Source organism: Macrosteles quadrilineatus, unplaced genomic scaffold (genome assembly GCF_028750875.1).
Source record: "Macrosteles quadrilineatus isolate MER2022 unplaced genomic scaffold, UCM_ALF_1.0 Scaffold_4__1_contigs__length_99947679, whole genome shotgun sequence".
Classification (NCBI taxonomy): Eukaryota; Metazoa; Arthropoda; class Insecta; order Hemiptera; family Cicadellidae; genus Macrosteles; species Macrosteles quadrilineatus.
The window spans coordinates 86,172,607-86,193,625 of NW_026542597.1; the positions used below are offsets into that span (position 1 = coordinate 86,172,607).

General features: G+C 33.4%; 1 protein-coding gene across 5 annotated transcripts in view; it reads left to right on the top strand.

Moving 5' to 3' along the window:
- LOC128991559 (band 7 protein AGAP004871-like) overlaps nt 1-20,653 on the top strand; it is a 45,983-nt gene extending 25,330 nt beyond the window's left edge. For 3 of the 5 annotated variants that reach the window (XM_054414553.1, XM_054414554.1, XM_054414549.1), the window contains 6 exons: nt 5,195-5,298; nt 6,122-6,277; nt 10,326-10,423; nt 14,470-14,631; nt 15,498-15,663; nt 17,372-20,653. In XM_054414553.1, the coding sequence (XP_054270528.1) occupies nt 5,195-5,298; nt 6,122-6,277; nt 10,326-10,423; nt 14,470-14,631; nt 15,498-15,663; nt 17,372-17,491 (806 nt within the window). In that variant the 3' untranslated portion in view covers nt 17,492-20,653. Of the gene's footprint in view, nt 1-3,019; nt 3,134-5,194; nt 5,299-6,121; nt 6,278-7,812; nt 7,911-10,325; nt 10,424-14,469; nt 14,632-15,497; nt 15,664-17,371 lie in introns of those variants that run through there. The other 2 variants (XM_054414551.1, XM_054414550.1) reach the window with 2 other exon arrangements.
- Nucleotides 20,654-21,019: the final 366 nt, after the last annotated feature.

The window sequence follows — 21,019 nt, forward strand, 5'->3', positions numbered from 1 at the left end:
TTAAAAAATCATAAGTAGTCAGGACCAGTGCAACCATGCGACCAGGGTATTTATGCCGATTATGCTTTATGCTCAGACCTGGGTATTTATGGCGATCATACCAAGAAGTAAAATGCTAGTAGTGACCATATGAAATTTTGTTTAACACATTTTATTATCATTTTGCTATCCTTACAAGGTAATAATTGCAAAAAAACATCTCAATCTTCTCTAACTTTAATACAAATTATAAATACCCAGTTTTTGGGTATTTACCCCAGGCCCGGGTAAATACCCAGGTAAATACCCAATTTATATTTACCTACCCACTGGGTATTTACCCGGCCCACATCACTAATCCCACCCCATTTAAATCGATAGAATAAAATACATCTAATTTATGGCAATTTCTCATATTAGTAAAGTATCATCAGCCTCATAATCAAGTCATATTTTCTAAAGTTAGTAACATAAGTATAAAGTAGTATTAAGGTATAAGTTATTGTGATCGTATATGAAGTATCCTATAAAGCTAGTGGCACTGCTCATTCTTGTGCCTTGAATACCTAAAATGTGATCCTTTATAAATTCGCCCGCATTTTTTGTACCAATATCTTTTTTTAGCAAACTCACATACAGTAAAACCAACTTGTGCTACCTTTATGGTTATCTAGGTAATATTCGTACGACAAAATTGTTGTTTATATCGTTGGTTGCTATTTTCTTGTCTATAATGTGCTTTGCTTGTGACATTCACAGACTGCGGGCCGAAGGCAAGGTTACTCTTTTATCACTTCCCTCATTTCCTTGTTTTGCTCAAGTTTCAACGATATACCTTCTGAATTCAGGTTCTGAGTTCCGGCAAAACTCAGGAAAATATGGAAATGGCAATCTTCAGTACAAGCCACAGTTGAAAAACATTTATGACTCTTGTGTCAACATTTTTCATCACTTTTTAACTACCCTGGAAAGTGATATCATAGATGAAAGGGTAGACAGGTCTACACTATAGTAGACAGTAGACCAAGCAGTAGGTCTTTAATCTATGTCGAGGTCGAGACGTTATTCGGTAGATTTTTAGGAGAGCTAAAAGTAGAGACAGCTCACGTTCGTTTTCGTTATCATATCGCTTATCGTCCATATGGTCATGTTAGTGGGAATCAGTGTCTCTTATCTTCAAGTGTCACATACAGCCAGTCAGAGACAGTGAGAAGAAAAATAACATTATCTCTTATCAGCTGTCCCGTCCGCCCTGCTTGGCGCGCCTTTCTAAAAATAGATCCTCTCTCAAGTAAACAGTTCAAAGTTCAACAGTTGTATGCCAGTTGTGTGCTTTCTGCTTTGTGTCAACTGGCTTACCGAACCGTCTGTTCGGGAGCGTCTAGCTCGTTTATAGGTTAGGTTTGGTTTTAAGCCTGTTTGTTTGGTTGGTTTGTAATCAATTGACAAGGTTAAGTTGGTGTTCTTGAAAAAATGGATACAGGACCCTCGTCGAATTATATACTTTTGGAACCGGTTCCGGGAACCAGCAAGTATGAAATAGAAACATGTAAGTTAACTCTTTATACTGAAACGTTGGAATTTCTATTTTACAAATGTTTCAATATTTATACGTACGAAATTCCATATTATGATTTGTTACAACTGTTTGGGCTGCAGAGTCTAGACCTGAGGAGAAAGATCATAGGTCAAGTGTTCCTGTACAAACTGGCGCGTGGAGAGGTTGACGACGCTGCTAGCCTGGCCTGTCTTATCGCGTACCCTGCTTCAATAGTAGAAACAAACATCTCTTCTCTTTGCCCTACAGCCGCACCACTGTCCATGCCTCCTCCCCCTCTATCGATTAATGAAAGACTACAATTTGGCAATAGAAAAATGCAATAGTATTGATATTTTCTCTGACAACTTGCAAAATTTCAAATTAAAATGAAAAACAGTATTATTTAACAATCAATAATATATTTATATTCACTGTTGTATTTATTTTACTATTCAGTATTTATGTATTTATATAATTTATCATTGTTAGTCTTTTTTAAATATTTACATATTGTTGCTATATTTATTGACAATTTTATTTTTTATGTTGTTATTGCATGATATGAAAGTGTAAGTTAGATTGAAGTGAATGGACAAGAAGAAACCCACTGAAGAAATTATTATAAGTGTATTGAACTGCTTCAATGTAAATGGTGTACACTGTATTGAAGCATGAAAATAAAATAAAATAAAATTTGGAACGCCTTGTTGGAAATTGGAAACGAGTAAATTGAACTGATGGTAGTTTGTGTTATCAATTGAAACGCAGTTTTAACACACGCAAATTGTGAAATTAGGAAAATAAATAAGTATAGATTATTTGATCTATAAAAATTTCCAGTTTAAATTTTATTTTTGTTTATTATTGCCTCTTTCAAATGGCTCAAACAGCTACCAGATGCAGTTTTTGAAAAATATATAAACATAAAATTAATTAATTTAACAATAAATTTATATAACCAAACAATTTGTATAGCAGTTCTAAAAATCTTCTAAAATATTGCTCAGCTTATTGTTTGATACATGAAACAAAATTCACATGGAAATGAAGATTAAACAATCTACCATATTAATTATTCATTTGAGATGGGGACGCCACCTATGAGCGTATTTTAACCTAAATATGAGTGTAGAATGGAGTGAGATGCCTTTTGTAGCTTTGTTACTGGCCTGTTTCGAATTATTAACACACTTTAAGACAATTTCTTGACCAAACAAGGGGATATGCTCGAAACGCACAGGTCGGCTGTCGGGCAAAGACTGAATGCATGGCACAACTTGGCAACAGTGGACAGTTTTCTGAAAGCTTATTGGATACCGCTTGCCCACACCCTACCCGACTAGAACTGGTTCCGGTCCTATTCTCTGTAATCTATTCCACTAATAATGCTTTCTGCTTTGTGTCAATTGGCTTACCGAACCGTCTCTTCGGGAGCGTCTAGCTCGTATAGAGGTTAGGTTTGGTTTTAAGCCTGTTTGTTTGGTTGGTTTGTAATTAATTGACAAGGTTAAGTTGGTGTTTTTGGAAAAAAAAAACAAATGGATACAGGACCCTCGTCGAATTATATACTTTTGGAACCGGCTCCGGGAACCAGCAAGTATGAAATAGAAACATGTAAGTTAACTCTTTATACTGAAACGTTGGAATTTGGAACACCTTGTTGGAAATTTGAAACGAGTAAATTGAACTGATGTTAGTTTGTGTTATCAATTGAAACGCAGTTTTATCACACGCAAGTTGTGAAATTAAGAAAATAAATAAGTAGGCCTATAGATTATTTGATCTATAAACATTCCAGTTTACATTTTATTTTTGTTTATTATTGCCGTATTTTTACAGTTCCGTATACAACTGCCGACTGCTATCATGAAAAATAAATAGTGTACCTAACTTGTTTACCTACGTCCGAACTCCAAATCACTTTAAAGTTATCTTTTTGGGACTGTAACACTTTTTATTGAGGCCGTGCAATACCATACAATATAACGCTGATACATTTTTGGTGGCAGCCTCTGCACACAAACCCACTCTATCACTGCTATCATGGCTAATTTGTAAACAAAACCCAAAACAAGCCAAACACATCGACAGATCCCAGGTTCTGAGTTACACAGTTTAGCTCTTTGCTGGATTGTTACGTGTAACAATGATACATGAATGGATTGATGTGTCCAGAAGAGACTTGTTACTTCGAATTTTAATTTGAAGTGATGATAAGTGAAAAGTTAGATTTTACAAATGTGTGGTTTGGTTAAAAACCCTCAGTTTTTGTAGTATTGAATGTTTGATCTCACGATAAATGTGTGGAGAGTTAAGACAACAAATCTGTGTGTTTGCTTTTTTGTGAATGTAATTTTCTTAATTTTCTATTTACATATTGCACACTAAACTAATTACATTTGGCTACCTTCCCTGTATCAGCAAACCTAAGTACCTAATGTTTTTTTTTTTTCAAGGAAATAAATCTGCAATGTTTAAGGAAATATTTTTGTGCAAACCCAATCGAACCCAATCAGGCTAATGGAAATTGGTTTAGTCTACAGGCTTGCTGCACCGGGGGTATCTCATCTACATAGGGAAAACTACTAGTACTGTGTGAATAATGTTCACCAAGGGAATTTTACCGCAGTGTTTACATTGGTGTAACCCTCAGATCGATGACATAAAAGTCGACAAACACCTCAAACACCTTCTGAGCTGAGCGACATTGTGTCATAGAGTTGAGTGCGGCGAAGGGATGAATTATTTAACCACCCCCGGCACAGTAAACCTTAACACCGTTACCTTTGCATTCACAATACGTTTCACCTTCCCTATCGCATTCCCTTTCTTGTTTGACATTCAGTGTTGAATGTTTAATAATCGAGGGGATGTGTACACGTGCTTTTGTTTTATTTTGGTGCGTGCTGCTTAGATGTTTTAAATGTAGATGTTAAATTACAAAAAAATTGCTGTAAGTTAAATCTTCATTTTATATTATTTATAATTCATAAATGATAATATACGCTGTATATTAGTGATGGTCAAAAATATAAATATGGAATCTCGAAACAAGAACGAATGCCACAAAATCAAATCTTGAATCTCGCAACCTAAACGTAAAACCTTTTCTAAAAAAAAATCAGAAATTGTTTTGAACTTTAAAGTGTAAGTTAATCGAGCTTCCACTAATGGGGTCCATACAACATATCAAGCGACATTCAAGGCTTAGCTGGTTTAGTCCCAGGATGAACAAAGCTGATAACTTTTAAGTAATGACTTCAGTTTGCAAACCAACAACATTGACACCATGTTTTTGCAGTCCAACAAGAACGTGCTACTGATTGAAAATTTAGAATTTTCCTTCAATTCACAATTCTGCGTTCTGACAAGTTAAAAATTGATCCAAAGAAACTCTAGACAAAAGTAACCTGGAAGTAAAAATACTCTTATCTTTGAACCCGTGCGAATATACCCTACTACAAAGTGGGTGTGTTGCTAGCCTATTGGTCACTTCTGTACGAGAGGGACGTTATCGACCCCCGGCATATCAAATTGAAATTTTAGGGTACAGGATCGACCCCTAGCATTTAATTTAAGGGGCTTTGGACTGCTTTCCTTAAAATATTTTGTCATAATTTAATTAAACTTTCACTAGTGTGGACAAAAAATGTTGACAAATTCGGTATTTTACAGCGGAGCCTGCAGAAGAGCCGAGCCTAGTGGAGTGGTTGGCAATCGTCTTCAGTGTCGTTCTGCTCATCATTACCTTCCCCATCTCCGTCTTCATCTCTTTCAGGGTAAATATGTAGTCTGAGTTATTAAAATGTTTCTTATTACAGGGTGTTTGAATGATTGAGTTTGATCAAAATCAACATATCTTTGACGTAATACTGAAATTCAAAGAAATGCCATGACTTCATGCTTTAAACTTTAAAGCATGAAGTCATGGCATTTCTTTGAATTTCAGTAAACAAAGTCGAATCATTGACTATTGGATACTGAAGTAGACATCCCATCTATAAGGACCAGCTGTTGCCCATTCTTTATTTAAAAAACATAGTTTTATGAGCCAGTCACAGAATGCGCTAATTAAATGTCCTAAATTCTATTTTATACCTATCTTTAGTAGTTTAGTTCGTCGACTAAAACGATTTTGATTAAAACACTGTCAACAACTTAAACCCCATCCCCATGATGGAAGGTCTACTTGTATCAATATTCAAAGGTTGAATTGCATTTTCATAATGCCTTAATTGTACTTCTGTTATGTTTCCTGGCCTACGTATCAATATGCCTCTCATGGTTTTTGCAGCTCAGGATTTTAAAAAAGGATTCGCAGTATTTTAATCTTAAATTCTCTCATCCACACATCTCAAAGGCCTTTGCGTCAAACATATCCAGCAAAGCAAAGGTTGAGCTTATGCAGGAGATTAAATCAGAATGATAAACATATTTTTAAGTGATGGCACTAGGGCGTGAACCCAAGAGATCTATCTTGGTTCCACAATCTGTTGCGATCGATTGAGTCACCGACTTACCACAATCACTGATTCACTGAGGTTGGCATTGCAATACATCTAGTGTCCTGTGGGATTTCCATTCACAATGACTCTGTTTTAGGTTGTCCAAGAGTACGAGAGAGCCGTGATATTCCGTCTAGGACGTCTCAGACGAGGAGGCGCTAGAGGTCCTGGGATATTCTTCATCCTCCCGTGCATCGACAATTACTGTAAAGTTGACCTGAGAACAGTGTCCTTCGATGTTCCCCCACAGGAAGTAAGTTTTCTTCAATAAATTGTTTAAGTGTTTTACATCTATTTTGGAATTTAGAAATGAAAAGTGTACCATGGTGGCCTGAAACTTTTTATTGCTTGACGTTTTTTTGTAGAAGAAAAATACTCATTATCGTCTCGTTTAATTATGTCATTCCTTAGACTGAGTAGGCCTATTGTGATTAATGATTGGGGTTTTTAAAATTTTGTAAAAACATGAATTTGAAGGGTTTTGGTGAATGGGTCAAAATTCCTAATGTAGTTCAAACTGAAATTTGCAATAAAACTTCATTTGGTTTCTGGGATATAAATGCATTTTTGGATCAAATGAAAAACATTTTCCTAGAGTATTTGATATATTTATGCTTACACTGTTATCATTTTTGAAGTAAGGAAAAAGTAAAAGTTCATTGTCTCGTTAATAATTGGCAATTGATATATTTATGCTTATACTGTTATCATTTTTGAAGTAAGGAAAAAGTAATAGTTCATTGTCTCGATAATAATTGGCACTGAAAACGCCTCTCAAGAAGCCATTTATATAACTTATTGTTGTGGTAATTTCTATCACAATTGGTGAAAAAAGGTTTTTTCAAAGTTTCGGGATCTGGAATCTGAATTATTCCTAATTAGTAAGTAGATTTAGGTAAGAAAGTACCTAAATATATTAAGATTAGTAAACAAACTCAGCTAAAGCAATAACATCACTAAATTAAAACTACACAGAGAACTGTCTATAGGCTATAAACAATCTTCTAAGAAAAACTACGTACAAATTGAGGGTGCAAACACAATGGAACATCTGTTCAAGATGGTGGTCCAAGCAAGATACCAGTCTGATACCTAATCTTGTTATGTTTGAGCATAGATTACAAATATCACAAGTGTTTGAGCATACCACTAGTAGAATTCTCATGCCATTAAAAAATTTTGTTTTTTATGTCTAGTTCATGTTGTTAACACTGAGCGCTATTGTCAACCAAATTTTGATTATCTTATTTTAGAGTTAGTTTTGAGGTATGTGCATTACTTTATGGTAAGAAAAGAGGACAAGCTATTGTTTATAATTCAATTAGTTTATTTGGTTAAATAAATAAAATGTCATTGAAATAAATAAAATAACAAGAAAAACATTTTAAATAAAAACATGCCTGTAGCGGCACAAACCCTATCAGGTCCTAGCACAAACCCTTAGGGGAACTAACCCTAAAATAGTCTTCAGCTGATCCATAAGGATGGCAAATCTACTACATTTTTGTTTAATGTATGGTTTGAGGTACTTTTTTAGTTGAGGATGGGATCAGATTCCAGTTCACAAAACGTTGTGAAAACTTTTTACTCATCGTGATTGACAATTTTAACAATAATCTCCCAAGTAAGATAAACCACCAAATTAAACTTAAAGCAAAGGGAAAAACATATACATTGTCAAAAGATGGTTGGCAATATTCTTTTCTGGAGACCTTAGAGTAAAAGAAAATCAGACATTATTTTGGGATGAATAAATTTGACCAAACTTCTCGTAACCCTCGCTTCTAGGTACTATCCCGTGACTCGGTGACGGTTCACGTCGACGCTGTGGTGTTCTATAGAGTCAACAGTCCTACCATGGCCACCAATAATGTTGAGAATTACAGGTATTCATTGTTCACAGCCTGTACGATCGAGTCACTGTCTTTTCACCGTTCTCTCCTGCTTCTTGTGGTTTATTTATTATTGGATTGTTTTGTAATGTTGTCGAGCACTTGGATGTAGTCTGATGGGAATCGTGAAGTTAATTATCCCTGTAGAGTCAAGTAAAAGTATTCGATTGTTGGTGAAATTGTGTTAGGAATTCTAGTTGCAGATTTTGTAGAATGGGTTATGTTAGTATTGATTGTAATTTGAGATAGAGTATGAGTTATAGGTAGTGTTTCCATCCATTGAGTAATACAAATAATTTTTCTGTGACGTAGTTGCAGAATGAATTTAAAGCATTTCACAATTCAAATGTTCATCAAATATTGGAATTCAAAAAGGGCAATTACTTAAAACTTTTATGGAAAACTTAACATTGCATTTGATGAACAAAAATGATCATTGCTTATTAAATTTGTAAAACATCTGTTTCTCATATTAAACAGCTGGTTAGCGACTAATCAATGGAAGATATCTTATGAAAACTTCCCCGTTAAAAGTGGTTGTTTGTTCCTCTTCATTGTTCAACTTTTCGCAAAATTAACTTTTTATAAAAAGCAAAAAAAACATTTAACAAAATTACCCCACTAACATTACTTAAAGCCCTTTGGTTGGAGTATATTTTTTGGTAGTCCAAGTTGAAGTAGGCCTATATTTTAAGAAAAGTTTTAAGCATAAAAAGAAAATAAAGTAATGCATCAAAAATTTAATTGTCCATAAATCTTAGATTACATACAGCTGACCCAGTTTGGAAACAATACCTTCAATGATTTTTAATTTTAGGAATTTAGACATTTTGTAAATAAAACATCCAAACTATGGCCGTTTAACTATTTAATGCCAGTGTTCTTAAAAGATATTACATAATTATACAATTCTAAAATGACAGGATAGTACGTGCTTAAACAACCTCATACAAGTTTCAATGGTAAAGCTTTCAATAATGTATAGGTCAATAGGTGAAGGTTCCAAATTATACCTTTTGTACAGCACAAAGCTAGATGTTTGTATGTTTGATCATTATATTGGTCATTTGACATCAATAGATCGTGTACGCTTTGTTGAATTATTTATCATTTGTAATGTAAACCTACTGTGCAGTTTGGTTATCGGTTTTTTTTATACAGGGTGTCCCGGAACTCTCTACCAATATTTTATGGCATTGCTCCTAAGTAAGAAACATACCTAAATATCATATTTAAATTGTCCGGAAGTCCTTAGTTACTCACACAGCCACCATTTTGTTTTTTTCAGTTATTATTTTTTTTTCTAAAGAATGGTTTAACATACGAAATGGAAAATTTGCACAAATATTAATGACAACTAGAGAAAGCTACAAAAAAATTATGACGATTTTTCAAATTCATAAAACAAACTGGCGGCCATTTAAAATTTTGTCTCTTAATTAACTCAAAAACCATTGATTTTATAAAAATTTTAAATGGCCGCCATTTTGTTTTGTGAATTTGAAAAATCGTCATAATTATTTTGTAGCTTTGTCTAGTTGTCATTAATGTTTGTGCAAAGTTTCCATTTCGTAAGTTAAACCATTCTTTAGAAAAAAATTAATAACTGAAAAAAACAAAATGGTGGCTGTGTGAGTAACTAAGGACTTCCGGACAATTTAAATATGATATTTAGGTATGTTTCTTACCTAGGAGCAATGCCATAAAATATTGGTAGAGAGTTCCGGGACACCCTGTATATTTACAATCATATTAGTGCAAGATTGACATTTTTCTTCCCTTAAGATCATCTTTCTAAACGAAAACCCTTGGAACATTTAAATTTGTTACGTTTTTATCTAGAGTAATTTTACTTTGGCCTACCTAATAAAAAATAATTAATCACTAAAGAAAGTGTGCCATCGTTAGAACCCATCGAAGAAAGCCAATCATCAAAAGTTGTCTGTAGGTTTATTTAGGTAATTTTCCTATCACTAGTTCTTAAAACATGTTTTAGAATCTAAAATTATCGTCACCAATTCTGAAATCAGAATTTGAAACCCTTATATCCTTAAACTTGTGTTTTATAAATCAGCTCTAGAAAATAACTCTATAAGCAACGCAAAACTTATTATCACCAATTTTTTGTCCAATAACATGACCAACATTCAGATCACATTAGCCTACCTTAAAAAAAAACGTAGGAACTAGCATTCCTGTAGACGGATCAAAAAAAAAATGTAAGTTGCAATTATTTTTCCTACATATTCTATGTGTTTTTTCAAATATTTTCTTTTTAGTCTTGATTGTGAGCAACGCCATTATGACGGAGCATCCATACTCAGTTGATGTTGTCCTTAGCACAAGTTTGTATATACGTTGGATGTTGCACATGTTGCATGCTGTATGTTGGAACGTTGTGTTTGCTAGGTGCTGACAAAAGATTCTGTCACGGTCGCTGTTGACGCTGTTGTTTACTACAGAATTGACAATCCGTTGAACGCTATAAATAACATCAGCGACTACAGGTATATTATTTTTTATTTATGTAGTTTTGCATTGTTAGTTCCGGGTAACTGTTTTTTTATTATTAAATAATTTTCAAAGATATTAAGCTGGAGGAAAAGCTGTGAGGTTTTACATAACAGTTGTAGCTTTGACTATTTGGATAGTCATATGTTATTCTTATAATAAAGTTAAAGTAATATTTAGAATAAAAGTTGAAATTTAGCTAATGACAAAATGTCTTGCTATCAGTATGATTTTTGTTGTACCCTTTTAGATACAGTCCCGCCAAAACTTCTGTGCACGTGGACGGGTCACTACTAGCCGAACTAAATCACACGGGTACTGGTTATTGACAGTGCTGAGGGTAGCAAGACACAAATGCTTTCACAAAAGTACCCCCACCAACCCCCTTGCCCATACCCGGCCGGATTTGGTCACGTGCACAGAAACTTTAGCCAAACTGTACTAAAGTAGACATTCCATCTATTTAGTTACCAGCTGTAGCAAATTTTTTGCATATTTTACCAAAATCCATAACGTAGATCAGTAAACTCTGTCCGTGTCTAAATTCAATTAAGCTCATTATCATACTACAATTTGAACATGTTTATGAATCATGTAGGCCAATATATAGTAAAAGGTAATAAGTATCACAGGATTAAAATTTGTGTTTCTATTGTCAAAAAATAGACAATTTCGCTCATATCTCGTAATACAACCAATTTATGTATGTGTATTCATCTTAGACTCACAAAAATAATGTAATTTTCTCTGTAATTTCTATTGCAACATGATGTAATCTACTTTGTATTCATCAGCTAATGGTGCTCTATTCACCAGCTGATTAGCCCTGGTTGCCGTAGTAACTTGGAGTTACAATCTGCATGTAAACACAAAGATGTGTTTCGTGTTTTACAAATTTGTGTACTAATATTATTTCACAGAGAAGCATATAATAGTACAATTCTCAAAAATACAGAGCAATATGTTGATATTAATGATTCTGTACCTAATTTTGTTTGATTTCTAAAAACATGTACTGTACATAGTGATGTAAAATACCCAGGTATTTAAAACTCAGGGTAAATACCCTGGGTATTTACCCGGGTAAATACCCAAAATCCATAAATACCCGGGTATTTTGGGTATTTATGAAATCAATTGAAATTCATTTTATCCACCCCTAAATATGTTATTGTTATCATTACATGATAAATTAGGATAGTCTATAACACCTTTTACAGTAACTTGAAGCTTTGCTAGTACCTTTTATTTATAGATTTAGCACTTTTTTTATGAAATCAAGACAACACCTCATCAAAAAATAGTGAACCTAAACCTACATCTACTGTTATTAAATTATGATAGTTAACAAAATTTGTATTTTGTAAAATGGCTTGGAAGGCTAGACAGACCCAAGGCCTGATTGATATAGGCAGAATGGCAGAATACTGAAAGTACAGTAGACTCCCTCTTATCCGGACTCCTCGGGACCGAGGCTAGTCCAGATAACGGTTTTTCTGGTTAAACCGACGTCCCCAAAAACTTGTTAAAACGGAAACCGTGTACCGATACTGTCATATTCGACTTTAATTTAGGAGAGCATTGTATTTAGATACGTGATCACTGGTCTCAAATCTTTCCCACGAGAACAGTCGTTTCAGTACCGCTCACTTCTTGCCAATCTAGTCAGGTTAAACCAATGGGCTGGTAAAAATTGTCCAGTTAAAAGGTGTCTGGATAAGAAGGAGTCTACATTAAACTTTTCTGTGTTACCGCTTAGTTGGGAACAATAATATATTTGGATAAACCTACTAAAAAATTTATCTCCTGTTTTTTGGTCTAACTTTGATATATTTTTGAAAGATTTATTGTGCTATAGATTCAAATTTGTTGTATCACAAGTTTATGAAATTAGTTTTATTTTTATTTTGATACCAACAAAAGATCTAGAACAAAAATATTATTAAATCCTGCCATCCTGCAGTTTGAATTTTAATTATTTTCTTAAGTTGTTTACACATAGGCCACTACTAGGTTAAATTTTCCTGTCTTTCTAAATAATAATTATTATTTTACAAATTATTTTTCTTCACTTTTAATAAAATAAATTCATCTATCTATCATAGAAATTAAAAAATCATAAGTAGTCAGGACCAGTGCAAACATGCGACAAGGGTATTTATGCCGATTATGCTTTATGCACAGACCTGGGTATTTATGGTGATCATACCGAGAAGTAAAATGCTAGTAGTGACCATATTAAATTTTGTTTAACACATTTTATTATCATTTTGCTATCTTTACAAGGTAATAATTGCAAAAAACATCTCAATCTTCTCTAACTTTAATACAAATGATAAATACCCAGTTTTTGGGTATTTACCCGGGCCTGGGGTAAATACCCAGGTAAATACCCAATTTATATTTACCTACCCACTGGGTATTTACCCGGCCCACATCACTAACTGTACAGATTTTATCATCACACGCTTTCATTGGTTTTATTTCTAAGTGTGGCTTCTTTTAACCCTCCAAGTGTCCATAGTTTAGGCCTTAATGTCCACCTATTTTTGGCGCATTTGCAAGGTTTTATTAAAACGGATCTGAGAAGCTTAAAACAATGTTAATTCTAATGTTCTATATACCATTTTGTTTGGAAAATCATGGGCTTCAATATTATATATAAAACATAAGGAACATTTTTTCAAAAAAAAAAATTTTAGGTAAAAAAAATATAATTTCGAAAATTTTCAAAAAAAAAATAAGTTCGCGCTCAATGAAATTGTATAAATTATAGGCCTATAAATATTTGAAAATAGCCACTTTGTTCTAAATTTTATGAGGATTACAAATATATAATAATATAAGGAAGTAGATTTGCAAATAAATAAGTTATGGGCAAAAAACTGATTTCAGTACATAGCGTTTAGCTAAGAATGCATAGCCTAACCATAGCTAGGAATCTGGCTGATAATTTACATCAATATCACTACCTACTTCTTCAGGATCATCAACCAGCACTTCAAAACCACTTAAATCTTCTTATAATGCACCACGTATATCACTACTTTTGATTTTTAACACTAAAACAATGATAAACATAATAAAACACATCAGTCATCGGTCCGGGGGAACCTAGCTGTTTACAAATACACGCACGTCAGCTGTCTGCTACAATATTTTCGGAACTAAAATGAATAGCGCTTAGAGACAGACCTCTTTAGAAAGCTTAGAATATTACGGAAAGAACGATACCTAACTCGATCCAGTTCAATCCGATTCAGTCAGTTATAGAGCCTTCGCCGTAAACGATGTCTGCTTGTCGAAAAATCGGCAAGTAACACTATACAAAGTGTGGTGCTTGCCGAATTTTCGTCAAGTAACACTGGGAGGGTTAAGCTTGTACAATTTCTTTTATCAAGCTTGAAAAAGTGTGAAAGCATGACACATCCAAAGTCACCAGTTCATTAAGAAGTAGAAATTTGTACATGTCATTTTGACTTAGATTTAGTATAGGTTTTAGTTTTTAAGTGTTGTATATTTTTGTGATAGAAGCTTAATATGTAATCTGTTAGATGATCATTCTAAAAAATTATATGATATGTCGAGCAAACTCATAATAGAAAGTTTCTAAACATGTTTCCTAGTTTGCAGTGTAAATTTTTCACTAATTTACCTTGTTAGGAAATTAAACAGAAATACACTAACTAGGCCTAGGTAAAAAAATTGTGAAACTTGTCAACAAAAGCAGCAGATACAAGTAAGTTTTCTGTGTGTCTGCTTGGTAGTTTGTTCAAAAATATTTTGCAACTATTTAGCCATGGGATTTTTTATAAACCAAAAACTATTGCTTTTGAGTGAAAAAAAATTTGAAAACTTTTTCTTGTCAACCCTTAATTTTAGTATAGAAATTGAGATTTCAACTATTTTCTTGACAACAATTATGTTAAGCTTTAAATTTACTAAATGGTTTATAAGTTCTATACAAAGTTTTCAGCAATACGGTATATGAAACAAACATAAACACCAATTAAACTGTAAGTTGTAATTATTTGCATTGCAGCCACTCTACTCGTCTGCTAGCTGCGACCACATTGAGGAATGTGCTCGGGACTCGTAACTTGTCTGAGATTCTCTCAGAGAGAGAAAACATCTCGCACACGATGCAGTCCAGCCTGGACGAGGCTACGGACCCTTGGGGAGTGAAGGTGGAGCGTGTGGAAATGTGAGTTGGGAGAAAATATTGGATGTGGGCTTAGGTTACCTCTGTCTCTGTCAGATATAGTTGTGTGTAATCTGTAACTATTAAGCATACAACAATTCTTCAACATGAACATACTAAATTGTTTGCTTTTCTTAGCTCTAATTATTATTACCATTACTAATTGAAATGGGGACCCAACAGAAGTACGTATTTTAAACCAAATATTAGTGAAGGGTGAGTGTAGAACTGTACTGATCCGTGTATCTCTTGTTACTGATTAAGACCAGCTGTTTCATTAGCCAGAATAATTTTTTCAAAGCCCAATGATCAGGAACAGCTGGATCCAGTTTTTGACCTTAAAAAGCTACCAATCTTTCTCATGATCAAACGGGCAACCTTTTGATTGTCAGTCGACCACTATAACCACTCATCTACCCAACCAGTTTGATTGTTTAAAAGTTCCAAAATGTTATGTTTTTGAGGGTTAGAAAGGAGACCCAATTCTTACCCCATAGAACCTGTTCCCAGTGTCTGACCATGTTGTTTTGCGCACTTGTTCATACAGCCGTAATTTGCACATTTGTACCAAATTTAATTGAAATCGGATGATTTTTACTTGGGTTGTGCTAACAGACTTGAGTTATTGTGAATTTAAGTGGATGGTGTTTTTGGCCTCCAAGGACACAAAACACAACAGTAAAACGGACTTGGGTCTAGATCTTTTACTATGAGACCTACGGTAATAGCTAATTCCCTATTTGGGAAATTCGCTAAAACCAGGACGATGCCAGTTTTCTGGGACATTTGGTCGTCCTAGTCCAAAGGTATATTCATTGCTATTGCCTATATTGATGTCTAAAGGTAACTTTTGCATGTCTCATGTTCAGTAAGGACGTGAGGTTGCCTGTCCAGCTCCAGAGAGCAATGGCCGCTGAGGCCGAGGCCGCTCGAGAGGCAAAGGCTAAGGTCATTGCGGCCGAGGGAGAAATGAGAGCATCGCGAGCTCTCAAAGAGGCCTCTGACGTCATCTCTGAAAGCCCTGCTGCCTTACAGGTAATCTTTGTCTTATTTTGTGAAATAAGCCTAAATATATTGCTAAAACAATTGCAAGTGAATTTTTGTGTAATAATTGTTACATATGTGGCAGTGGTTGTTTAGAGGTCCGCCATCCCACTGTATACTCGCTTAACTGTGATATTGTTCAAAGGTTTATTGCAGACATTTTCCATCACAATGGTAAAAAAACAATACACAACGTTTCGGGATATGGAATCTAATCCCGTCCTCAGGTGAAAAACTTAATCAACACATTACAACTAACAATACACAAACGCCCAACCTAAGTTGGAATACACTACAGAGAGTTGCAGTCAAATATAATCACTGTATAGCAGTCAAGTCATGATAAAACATGCAAAAAAAAACACAATAAAGTCTCTATAAGATGTAGGGTAAATAGCTCAACTGCTGAACTGCTTGTTCATCACTTTTTTAAGATTTAGGTGTCATTGTAAAGCTTATGATCTAGCAGAGTGAAAATGGTAGCTAAAAATACCATTTCATTTAGGGTATCGCGACTCTAATGTAGTTAAGTCAGTTAATCTGTTATTTAAACAAAGCATTTTTTAAGATCTTATCGGCACTTTCAGATACACTGAACCCTTCACAGTTCACTTTCATGTAGAATGATCAATTTAGATTTTCTAATGTCCACAGGCAATTCCAGACGTAGAAATCGTAGTGTGGGCGTTTGGTCAGATGTAGCCTAGGCTTTACTTCTCGTGTCAAGTGTCTTTCAAAAATTCTTCCAGGTTGTTAGGAAATGGCACAAGCATGAATCTGGAAAATTGATCACACGGATGCGCTACCATTAGATGCTTTGCTTTAATAGATGCTTGTAAAATTTATATGGCTGTAGAAATTAGAGGATAGATACAGCAGTTAGTTTACGGTGTTGGAAATTATTATACAATTTAAAAAATACAATGGTGTAAACGAAATCTTTATTGTAATAGCATTGCCATCGAGGAAGCTTAAGTAGTGAGCATTTCTGCCATGAGGCCTCCTTAGCGGAACTCATCACCAATTCACAGTCTATTTGGCATGTAAATGGTCATTAAATTGAAGAGCTTTTTTTCTTTGATCACTATTCAGGCCATAGACAAGAAAGATATATAAGATGCCAACAAGACCATGTTTTAAAGATTTGTTTATTTTTATTCTCATTAATAAAAGTAGAGAACAAAAATACATACACTGATTGACATTCCTCAAATCTTTTAACTTCAGATTCTTTATATTATCTTTTGCATTGTTTAGCCGTAGAATTCTTTTGTTACTATTAGAATTCAGATAGTGTGTGTGGTTTAGTTGCACTTTTTCAATATCACTTTAAAGACTTTAAAATTTTACCTAAAATAATACCAGCAGCCTGGGTCCGATATGAAAAACAAGAATGGCAACAAACATTTTTTTTAAATCAAAAATAATTCAGTATTTTGTTCTTTGAATTAAAAACAAACAAATTAGGATTTACTTGCTGGGGTGGCCCATCTTTAGTGCTGGTCTTACAGGATTTACCTCCTTAAGGAAATTAGTTTGAAGAGTAGTTGTCGCAGACTTAAATTTCACCTTCAACTATAGTAGGTTATTTTGTTTTTGCAAAATTAACTGAAAAAAAAACACTTTTAATCCTGACAACTAATTGATGACTAACAATTGATATAATTAATTAATTTCATCCTGAAATCATCTGTTACAGTTACGCTACTTGCAAACCCTCAACACCATATCGGCCGAGAAGAACTCTACAATCATCTTCCCGCTGCCGTTGGATATCATCACCCCATTCCTCACATCAGCACAGAAACGTCAGCAATAATCTGTTATCAGCAATCATTACTTGTTCATCTTTAGGGCACTATGCGTCGTTTCTCAATTCCTATTGTTGACAAGAATCTCTAGTAACAAGGCCAGTAAGATCGTCTTTGCGATCGGAAAGACTATTTTTAGGTAATCGGTTGGGTTGGGTGCTTGTCTTTGCAGGATTTTCAACATTAGTTTTCCCTGCTATTTAGATGGCAAGGAACAAGTCTAGTTGCATTGCTTCGGTTTCTGAGGTCTCAGTTCAATCATCCAATGGATTTCTAATTGATAATGCTGCCACCTTTTGGGCCTAGGCTGAAAAAACATGCAAACGATTCCAGGCTAAAGATAGCGTCTTGGAAACAGTGGCCAAAATGTGTTTTTCAAACAAAATGTCTTAGTGGTCATACTTAGTGAAGTGCGCAATTTTTAAACTAAAATAATTTAGAGCTGGTGGGAAGAAACAGACTTGATGACTGCCAATGTGTACGAAAAGTGGTAGAGACAGCTGATGTTGACAATTTCTTCACTGTTATTTCCAAAGACTACCAACCGAGCCTAAAGGATTAAGAAATATGTATTGTTGGACCTAATATATCTAGGGTTTTGATTAAATTAGTTTGAGGTTCTTATTTAAGACTGACGAAAATCTCACAAAAAAAAGTATAACTATAGGTGATATTCATATTAGGGAAGATTCTCATGGACTTAATTTGCCAAAGATGATAAACCATAAGAAATCATCCCCTTCAAAGTGCAGTGTGTTTGAAAAGTCTGGAAATTATTTATGCTGATTTTAATTTTGTTGCCTTTGATTACCCTTATCATTATGCTGACAGAGACAGATATGGAAGTTTACAAGTATTATTTTGTTGAAATATATATTTTCTTACAATGTTTTCGTACTTTAATTTGCATTTTTATTAATTTAATTTTTAAATTAGCTTAAAGTTCCAATTATCAGCAACTATGCTTCATTTACAATCCAAATCCTTTGTTACTGAGCTTTTAAATGGACGTAATTCATGCTTTTATTTCTAAGTTTTGCTATTGCGTGAATTTTAATAAATAATTTAACCAAACATTTTGTCTTAAAAGGCTAATTTGAGTAAACGAGAATTAATTATCCGTTAACTGACCCTAAACACACTACATAGCATTTTGAATTATATTTTAATTTTAATAATTTAATGCACAAAGTAAATTGGTGATGTTAATATACATACTGCCCTAATGATAAACTTATCGAGATCCTCTATTATATATCTCGATCGATCAATGAAAATTTTTTGAAAGTTATTATACAATGCTATTGTTATGACTATTGTGTGCGCTTTATGTTGTAATTTTAATACAAATTAAGTTTATCAACATGTTTGTAGTTAGTAGTTTTACATTTTATAGTAGGAATTAAGAGTTATACATTTTATCTTGAGAAAACTCACGGTTTTACTATTGTGTATAGATTTATTCACAGAGTCTGATTATTTTATTTAACATTTTATTATAATTTTAGTGTATTAAATTTCTTATGGTATTTTAATGTAGGTAGTAGTCAAAACAATATTTTTTCATGTTTGCATCACTAAGTTTTTTATTAGTTTAGTATTAATGTAAAATTATATATTTTCTTATACTGTGCTTAGAACTAAGTTACTAGTTTAATTTACTTATGTCGAGCTATTCATTCTGTACCAGCCAAACTTATTTAAATTCTCTTGTTCCTAATAAACATAACTCATGACATATCTATCAGCGTCTTTTGTCATTTTTCATACTTACGATAAGGGATCCAACTGTTGTAGGGTAGTTCTTTTATTTAATTTAAATGCTCAATCTGAACTTTATCGCCAAAATACTGAGTAGTTTCTGCAATATTTTTCCATCGCAACACGTTTAAAAGAAATGAAGGTTCTGTTTTGGGGCTCTTAGTTATCATTGTAGAGGACCCTTTATGTATAGTTAAGAATTATTTTTCCGCATAAAAATCTTATTCAACAATTTTAAATATTTTTAGCTTTTAAGTATTTTTTTTTTTTACAAAGGGAGTTTGATTTATGAATTTTGTGAAAATTGCAGTTTTACTCAAAATGCCAACATAAGTAAAACATTAACCAAGATCATTAAAATATCACATTGAATCCAAATAATACTGTACTTCTTGTCAGTAATGTCTTTTATAGTCACAAACCAGCTAATGCCAAATGATTATGTTGGTAGTTTAAGATAGGCCTTGACTTTATTTCCAATCACACTACCTCTATGACTTTCTTCTTACTCTGAGTAATACGTGTAATACTATAATATACTGGTTGATTTTATAACGTTAAGAATCTTTAGCTTTTGTACAATTTCACGGATTGATGTTGTTATAACATATTATCAATGTATATACACTTCAGGCCTTTCTTGATAGTTGAAACTTTTCAATTGCACGTTTGCAATCGTCTGTTATATGATATTTATTGTAGTGACGGTGAAATGAAGTTACATCCGTAGTGTTTGAGGATGTTGTAGGTAATTTTTCTTTGGGACGTAAGCTTAACTAATGTTTTTTAAAGTTGTGAATTAATTTTTGTTGCAGATAAAATAAATTAGTGTTAAAACCGGGTGCAATTAATGGGTTCACTAAGATATTCTGTAAATACTAAAATGGCTGTGGTCTTTAAATGGATAATCAACCTATAATTCAATATGCTATTCGTTAAATTTCTTGTCAGATTGAGAAAAGTGCCATTAAATCAAGCGAGTCAAAGAAATAAAATATCCCACCGAAATGGAATAGTTTTAAGTCTTAATCAATTGATTTTGAGCCAAACAGAGATGCTGTTTTCCCAATAACAATCACTTATATCAATCCAGGATATCGGTCATAACTTTCTGTAACTTATATTTATCTAGAATATTTGTAAAAACGAATAAAATTTACCAAGATATTTATGTTTTAGGATTCAAGTTTTTTATAATTTTCTTTAAAACCATGTAAACATTCTTTGAATTAAACCTTTAAAGGACCATAAGTATTGTAAATTTACCTTACTAACGCCTACAAACTGTAATAAATCGTTATATTTTTCCATAACGAAGGGTTTCTTCACACAAATGCGGAATTAGTTTCCAAACATGTTAAAGTGTATCATTGTTATTGAATGTTGTAATAATAAACGTGTAAGCTCAATATGTTGTTATTGCTCAAACCTGTTGTCAGAGTTACAAAATAACTGTTATTGGTGAGTTTTATTGCAATTTGGGGTTGTAAAATAGCTGAACATGCAGTTGAACAACTGTTGGAATATGTGTAAAAAGCTTTGAATATAGATACCTTACTGTGAGACATTCCATTTCTGGGCTAAAAACTAAAGCTCCAGCAAGTTTTAAAATAACATTTTGAAATTGAACTACCAACAAGGGTGTATTGCTGTAAAAGATAGAGTTTCTTTCTCAGGTTCTTTAATAAAGAAGTTATTCATTCATTTGTCCTAACTTAAATGTCTTTGTTTCCTAACAGTCTGTCTGTAATTACCATCACATGACCTTTTTTAAA